The 8451-nt window shown below is 53.9% G+C and overlaps 1 protein-coding gene across 1 annotated transcript in view; it reads right to left on the reverse strand.

Moving 5' to 3' along the window:
• Positions 1–864: 864 nt before the first annotated feature.
• ALDH1A3 (aldehyde dehydrogenase 1 family member A3) overlaps positions 865–8451 on the reverse strand; it is a 16661-nt gene continuing 9074 nt past the window's right edge. The window contains exons 8-13 of the mRNA XM_015569123.1: positions 8139–8270; positions 5528–5712; positions 3217–3381; positions 2701–2858; positions 2151–2225; positions 865–1092 (exon numbers count right to left, since the gene is read on the reverse strand). Coding sequence (XP_015424609.1) covers positions 1020–1092; positions 2151–2225; positions 2701–2858; positions 3217–3381; positions 5528–5712; positions 8139–8270 — 788 coding nt within the window. The 3' untranslated portion in view covers positions 865–1019. The remainder of the gene's footprint in view (positions 1093–2150; positions 2226–2700; positions 2859–3216; positions 3382–5527; positions 5713–8138; positions 8271–8451) is intronic.

Consider the following 8451-nt stretch of genomic DNA (forward strand, 5'->3'; position numbering starts at 1 on the left):
CTTGGGGACATGCGGGACGGACTGACGCTCGGATGTGCTCTGCTGTTGGAAGCGTCAGGACATTGGACCGGTCACCGGGACGGGGACCCCAGCCGTGGTGTTTGGGCTGCTGATTCAGCCCTGGTCCAAAGGCAGGCTTGGTTTGAAGCGGAGTCCCAAGGTCAAGGTCAAAATGTAGACTTATGCCCTTTCACACCCAAGGCCTTCAGTGACCTTCTAGGGGACCTGCTTCCCCATAGCGCCCCCCTAGTGGATCCTTGCAATTCTGTTTGGGTGGGTTTTTTGTTGTGTTGTTTTTTTTTTTAACTTAGCGCTATTCCTTTCCATATAAAAGGTAGGAGGGGCTTGTGAATGGGAGGCACAGGTACATGGGAGGGCCCCCCAGGCACAGGGCCAGGTTTCTAGAACATTCAGGGACGTTTCTCCCAAATTCTCCCTGGAGTAGAGTCAGCAAAACATTTTGAAGCGACTGCCGGAGCCTTCACCCACCACTTCCTGTTGGCACGCCCTGAGCCTCCTCACCATCCCAGGGGACCCGGTTGAAAAGGGAAGCAGGTGCCCCAGCCGGTGTGGCTCAGTGGATAGAGCATCGGCCCGGGGACCCAAGGGTCCCAGGTTCGATTCCTGTCAAGGGCACGTATCTCGGTGGCAGGTTCCTCCCCAACCCCGGGCACGTGCAGGAGGCAACCCATCGATGTGTTCCTCATGCATCGATGTTTCTCTCTGTCTTTCCCGCGCTCTCCCTAAAAATCAATGGAAAAATATCCTCGGGTGACGGTTAAAAAAAGAAAGAAAAACTCCACAGTGCCACCTCCAGGCCGAACTGCAAACTACCCCCCAGCATACTGGTCAATGCAACAGGAATGAGGAGGAAATGAGAATCTCTCCCATCCATCCATCCAGGGGACGTAAGGTCTCCGGGAGAGAGAGGGCCAGGGAGTGAGCAGGGTCGCTCTCTCTCCGGCAGGGTGGATGGATGGGCCACATTCAGACGTCGGAGGACAGACCCCGCCTTCCCCTCAGGGGTCCTTGTCGTCCAGTTTGATGGTGACTGTTTTCACTTCGGTGTATTCCGACAGCGCGTACTCGCCTCTGTGGGAGAGAGAGAGAGAGAGAGAGAGAGAGAGAAACATCCATGATGATAGATAGAGAATCATGGATCGGCCGCCTCCTGCGCGCCTCCTACTGGGGATGGAGCCCGCAACCCGGGCCTGTGCCCTGACCGGGAATCAGCCCTTTGGGGTTAGCTCGGCGTTTTTGAGGCTATCCTCAGTGGTTAAAGTGTCGGCTCCCAGACCGAAGTGTCCCGGGTTCGAGTCCCAGTCAAGGGCACGTACCTGGGTTGCAGGCCCCATCCCCGGCCCTGGTTGGGGCACGTGCAGGAGACAACCAATCAATGTGTCTCTCTCACATCGATGTTTCTCTCTCTGTCTCTCCCCATCCCTTCCACTCGCTCTTAAAAAAAAAAAATCCATTGGGGGGAGAATCAATGGAAAAATATCCTTGGGTGAGGATTAACAACAACAAAATAAAAAATAAATTTAAAAAGCACCTTGAAGAAAGAGAAATTACAGGCTTCTTCTTAAGACCAGCCGGGGCACAGTCCCCGGAGGGCCCGTGGGTGGGCGGCAAATTGCCAGCCCAGCCCGGGCGACGGGGCCGGGGAAAACCATGGAATTCACCGAGCCGGGTGCCAGCGGGAAAAGGGGAACTTCTTGCGACATGAAGACTTTCACTGGAGACAGCGGAACACGGAAATCGGTTTTCAAGTCTGTGTCCAGGCTCCTTGTGAATTATGGCCGAGGACTTTATCAAAAGCCTTGGGAAATATGTGCCAGGGGTCAAAAACACAGACATGCGGCCCGGCCGGTGTGGCTCAGTGGTTGAGCGCCGACCTATGAGCCAGGAGGTCACGGTTCGATTCCCCGTCAGGGCACATGCCCGGGTTGTACCCTCGATCCCCAGTAGGGGGCGTGCAGGAGGCAGCAGATCCATGATTCTCATCATTAATGTTTCTCTCTCTCTCCCTCTCCCTACCTCTCTGCAATCAATTAAAAAATATATTTTTAGAAATAAATAGAGAGATAATAAGTGACCGACATGACCCACCGGACAGGCAGAAACAGGCGTGGAGGGACTGGGGCACTTACAATTCTCGGCCGTTTCCCGACATTTTAAAGCCACCGAACGGAGCCTGTGCGTAGATGGCGTTGTAGCAGTTGATCCTGGAGAGAGAAGGAGACGATGGCCACGGTTACCCGGTGGGGACCCGCCTGGATTGTGCACGTCCCGGCTGTGAGTTTTAATCACGGAGACGGCGTGCTTTTAATGTCCACCTTCTTTGCTTCCCAGCAGAAACTGAGATTTGAATATTCCTGGCATGAAGCTTTTGGCTTATTTTTCCCCCCAACAATTCAGGAAATGAATAAACATTTAAAAAATTTTAAAAAAATGGATTTCAGAGAGAGCGCTGTGTGACCCTGGGCAGGTCACTACACCTCTCTGAGCCTACATGTCCTCAGGTAGGAAATGGAGATGATAATGGTACCTATCTCACAGACGGCGGTCGTGAGGATCCAGCAAAGTAAAGACAGAGCTTGGCCCATAATAGATGACTGTGATTTGATGAGTCATGAAGCCAGCCTGCCAGCCGCCCGGGACCCCGAACCACCCACCCCCCCAGCACCCCCCAACACTCACCAGACAGTGCCCGACTCCAAGGCGGAAGCCAGCTTCAGGGCTTTGTCCAAGTTCTTCGTGAATACAGCCGCCGTGAGCCCATATTCCAGGCTGTTGGCTCTCCTGATCACTTCTTCGATCGTTTTGAACTTCAGGATCGGCTGCACCGGCCCAAAAATCTATAATCGATGGCAAGAATGGCGGTGGCTCAGTGGCTGAGCGCCCAACTATGAACCAGGAGGTCACGGTTGGTTCGATTCCCGGTCAGGGCACATGCCCATGTTGCACCCTCGATCCCCAGTAGGGGGCGTGCAGGAGGCAGTTGATCCGTGACTCCCTCTCATCATTGATGTTCCTCTCTCTTTCTCCACCTCTCCCTTCCTCTCTAAAATCAATAAAAAAATATATTAAAAAAAAGAAAAGGCCCCCCTCACCAGATATCTGGGGTCGCTGAGCCTCCGAGAAGACCCCCAGCAGTCCCTCCCCTCAGCTCAGCTCCAGGCCCTGGGCCGTCGCTCTTCCTGCAGCCCCCAGTACCTCCTCTTTGGCGATCCGCATGGTGTCAGTGACCTCCGAGAAGACGGTGGGCTTGATGAAGAGCCCCCGGTCTTCCATGGCCGAGCCCCCACACTCCAGCTTGGCTCCCTCCTTCTTGCCGCTCTCGATGAGCGCGAGGATTTTGTCGAACTGGTTTTGGTCAATCTGCAAAGCACAACAGGAAGAAACGCCAGGCTTTTGGGTTGTTGTTGTTTTTAAATATGTTTTTATTGATTTCAGAGAGAGAGAGAGAGAGAAACATCAATGACGAGAGAGAATCATGGATCGGCTGCCTCCTGCATGCCCCCTACTAGGGATCCAGGCCGCAACCCGGGCCTGTGCCCTGACCGGGAATCGAACCGTGACCTCCTGGTTCATAGGTTGATGCTCAACCACTGAGCCACACCAGCCGGACAACGCTTTCCACTTTATAGGAAAGGAATGACAAGGGGACAAGGAAGGAAAGGAGCATTATGCCATAGAGGAGTCAAAATCCAGAAACAAAACACAAAACAACAAATCCACAAATAAAAACAAGCACCGATAAACTTGAGAATGTAAAAAAAAAAAAAAAAAAAAAAGGCAACACCATCCCAAGCAAAGTCAAAGGGCAAAATGAAGTGGGGAAATTGAACAGGTCACATCACAGAAACAGAGCCGATCTTTCTAGTTCGAGAAGCGTTCTTAGCAGCAGGAAGGAACACGGTGAGCGACCCCACAGCGCATCACGCTTGCACGGCTGATGGAACAGGACACGCAAACGGCTGTGAACACTTGATCAGACGTCGGCCTCACTCATGATGAGAGATACGCGCACATTAAAGCCAGGCGGGTTGCCAAGCGAGATAGCACGCTTAGCTATCAGATGGGCGGAACGCCAAAGCCTGGTAATGAGGCTGCAGGCTGGTAGGAGATGGGGGGTTGATACATCCTCTCTGAAGGGGATTTGGCAATGCTTGCAGAAATGATAAAGGCGGCCCAGCCAGTGAGCTCCTCGATCGACCCATGAACCAGGAGGTCGCTGGTTCGATTCCCGGTCAGGGCACAGGCCTGTGTTGTGGGCTCGATCCCCAGCAGGGGGCGTGCAGGAGGCAGCCGATCCATGATTCTCTCTCATCATGGATGTTTTTCTCTCTCTGTCCCTCTCTGAAATCAATAAAAAGTATATTTAAAAAATAAAATACTGGGGGGAAAGGGAGAGGGGGCAAGTTGGAGATATCTGTAATACTACCAACAATAAAAACTAAAAATAAATAAAATATACATAAAATAAAATAATTTTTTTTAAAGCCCCTTAAAAAAACAAGCTTGGACGCTCTCCATTAGGGGGCGTGCAGGAGGCAGCCAATCCATGATTCTCTCTCATCATGGATGTTTCTCTCTCTGTCTCTCTCCTCCTCTCTGAAATCCATAACAATATATTTAAAAAAATGAAATAATAACAACGTGTTGGGTGCCCTGAAATTTTCAAAAGAGCCTTCGATGACTCCCATGTTCCAGTCGAGGCAACTGAGGTTTGGAGGGAGCTTGCGACTTTCATAACGTCCCGCATGGAGCCACACGCATGCTCGACCCCCAGCCTCCCGCGTACACACGGGTGCCCACGCGGTGGGCAGGCGGCGAGCGGGCGAGTCCTGCCACTTGATTTGAAACCTCGTGGCTGGGCCGGACTTTGGCTCCCGGCACCGCGGCTGCAGCCGAGGCCCGCTTCAATAATGCATGGCCCGCCAGGCTGCCCTCTGAAATATTTATCCGCGGCCCGGCCCGGCCCGGTCACTGGTGAGAAAGCGATACAGGATGTGCCCTTTAAAGAGGTTATTAAACCCTGTGCCTATGATCATTTTCATCCTGTCCTGGGCTGCCCCAACCAGGCCCCACCCCGGAGCTCTCCGCACTGGGGTTTCGTGGTTTCTTTTTAATTATTTACTTTAAATATATTTTTATTGATTTCAGAGAGGGAGAGAGAGAGAGAAAAACATCAACGAGGAGAGAGAATCATGGATCGGCCGCCTCCTGCATGCCCCACACTGGGGACCGAGCCTGCACCCTGGGCATGTGCCCTGACCGGGAATCGAACCGAGACCTCCTGGTTCCTAGGTGGATGCTCAACCACTGAGCCACACCAGCTGGGCTGGAATACTCTCAACGATAAAGATTTAATTAAAAAAAGCCAAAACATTCAGTGGGAAGGCACGTCAGCGCCCCTCAAGGCTCCAGGAGGGACCCGGGGTCACCCAGCACCGAGCGGCCGAACCAGGGCCAGAGGGGCTGCCCGACACACACCCCGGGCTCCCACACATCAGTAGGTTACCTGGGGCCCGTGTTCCGTCCTGGCGTCGAAGGGGTCCCCCACGGGCCGCTTCCTGGCGCGCTCCACGCTCCTCCTGACGAACTCGGGGTACACTTGCTCTTCCACGAACACCCTGGAGGCGGCCGTGCAGCACTGGCCTTGGTTGAAGAATATTCCCTGGTGGGCGCACTCCACGGCCAAGTCCACTGGAGGGCGAGGGGGCACGGGCAGCGGGCAGCGGGGGCAGAAGAAGCAGTCAGGTCGTTAGGGCAGGACTGGCCACAGCCTGGCTCTGCCCACACAGGGACACAGGCTCCCAGACAAACTTGAGAAATCAATTTCGTTCCCAGCATTTCCCCAAACGCACGGGGGAGGGGACACATTTTGGGGGCGGCTGAGTTTGGAGTTGAAGCGTTTCCCCCCTGCAGGACTTGTCAGTGTGTTTACTACGCGGATCAGCGCAGAGAATGGTCCCAGGCCCTGTTTCATTTGCTCAGGGACCCATCCTTCTCCCCCCACCCCCTTTTTAAAAAAAGATGTCTTTATTGATTTCAGAGAGGAAGGGAGAGGGAGAGAGAGAAACATCCATGATGACAGAGAATCACGGATCGGCTGCCTCCTGCACACCCTCTACTGGGGATCGAGCCCACAACCAGGGCATGTGCCCTGACCGGGAATCGAACCGTGACCTCCTGGTTCTGAGGCACGCGGCCGGGCGGGACTCATGTCCTTTGGAATAACATCTGCTGAGTACGGATGCAGCCCCGTTGGCATGAACTTTGAAAGGAGCCCAGATTTTGTGCCGTCTGCGACAGAAGGGTCCCATTAGGGAACAGAGCCCCATGCGGGACTTGGAAGAGTTAGAGAGGAGAGAAAGCATGGGTTCTGCCTGGCAGGGCCTGAACCTGAACTGCAGACCTGAGCTGGCGTTGAATTAACAACAGGTGGCCAGTGTGGCTCAGTGGTTGAGCCTCAACCTATGAACCAGGAGGTCACGGTTTGATTCCTGGTCAGGGCACATGCCTGCGTTTCGGGCTTGATCCCCAGTGTAGTGGGCGTGCAGGAGGCAACCGATCCATGATTTGCTCTCATCATGGATGTTTCTCTCTCTCTCTCCCTCTCTGAAATCCATAAAAAAATATATTTTTTAAAAAGGCCTTCGTCCAGCCGAAACCGGTGTGGCTCAGTGGATAGAGGGCCAGGCTGTGGACTGAGGGGTCCCGGGTTCGATTCCGTTCTGATCGATGTTCGCTCATCGATGTTTCTAACTCTCTATCTCTCTCCCTTCCTCTCTGTAAAAAATCAATAAAATATATTTAAAAAAAAAAAAAAAGGCCTTCGTCCAAAATAACTCATTCATTTCTTGCCAGGAGCTAGGGTGGGGGCCGCCGTGGCGGGGAAAAGCGACATGTTCTCGTTGATATCATGCCTGGGATGCCAGCTGCGTCAGGATTTAATTTTGTGGCCTGGCACTGCCCACGGGAAGAGGAGATGGCTACGTGGGGTGTTTACGATCCTCATCCGACCAACCGCCAAACAGGAGTCTTGTGTTCTCATTGTCGTTTGCTTCCCTGGGAGGAAGAAAGGGGGAGCTGCGGGGCAGATGGGGTACCTAGCAATGGCAGCACTCAGCCAAATGGGAGTCCTGGCTCTTTAAGACTGGCGTTTGGAGCTCTGAGTGTGGGTCACAGTGGGGCCACACCCACGCGGTTCCCAAAACCATTAGCAAGCTGCTGCTGCTGCTTCCACAAGGGAACACCAAGTCCGGAACAACATAAACAGTCCATTTCCACAGGCCTCTGTCCCAGGGGAAGCCGGCTTCCGGGAGAGGACATGCTATCAGTCATTCACACCTTAGTGAGAAATAGTGTTTGTCTGCAGGGCTATTTACAATTCCAACCTTTATCTGCATGTGCAATGGAAGGCTTTGTTCCTCAAAAAAGGAGTTTCTGGCCCTAATGGGCAGGTCGTGAGGCTGTTCTTTGCAAGACATACATATGACCCTAACGGGCAGGAATGAGAGAATGATGAATGCCTAGGAGTGGGACACACCTGCCCTGTTCCTCCTCCTCTTACCCCAGCCCCAGGCCAGCTCAGGGGCCTGAGCATCTGGAGCAGAAACTGGCCTTGTTCTCATGGCTCCCACTCCCCGGGGCTGGGAAGGTCAACTTGACCTTGAAGGGCAGAATCAGGCGGCCCACTGGTGACCACCTGGGCATGCCTCCCTCCCATGGAGCTTTTTTTTTTTTTTTAAATATCTTTATTGATTTCAGAGAGGAAGGGAGAGAGAGAAAGATCCATGATGAGAGAGAATCATGACTCAGCTGCCTCCTGCACGCCCCCTGCTGGGGATCGAGCCGCAACCTGGTCACGTGCCCTGACCGGGAATGGAATAGTTACCTCCTGGTTCATAGGTCGATGCTCAACCACTGAGCCACACCGGCCGGGCATCCAATGGAACTTGCGTTTCATCTCCATCTATTTAGGTGAGCAGGGCCCAAACTGGAAACGCACCCCCAGTGTGTGCCTGTGCCTGTGTGTGTGTGTGTGTATGTGTTCCCCTTGGTTCTGAGTTTGGTCCAGGGAGCCTGGAGACACCCCCGAGCCCCCTAAGGCGCAGGGAGAGACTCACGGTCGGCGTCGGCACACACGATACAGGGGTTCTTCCCCCCGAGTTCCAGCGTCACCCTCTTCAGGTTGCTGCGAGACGCGGCCTCTTTAACCAGCTTGCCAACCTTCCGGATGAAAACAAACAAGCAAACATAAAAAACCAAACCCGGACTGGATGGAACCTTGGACGTGGCCAGATGTGGCCCCAGTACATGTGCGTCACCCTCCCTCCCTCCCTCGGCCGCGCCCAGCACCCTGAGATGCTGGCCTGGCCGGAACCCCTGGCCCAGCTGCTCCACTGACAGGGCGGAGCTGGAGCCTGGAGGCCCGGTGAT

The sequence above is a fragment of the Myotis davidii genome, unplaced genomic scaffold (genome assembly GCF_000327345.1).
Source record: "Myotis davidii unplaced genomic scaffold, ASM32734v1 scaffold164, whole genome shotgun sequence".
In the NCBI taxonomy this organism is placed as follows: Eukaryota; Metazoa; Chordata; class Mammalia; order Chiroptera; family Vespertilionidae; genus Myotis; species Myotis davidii.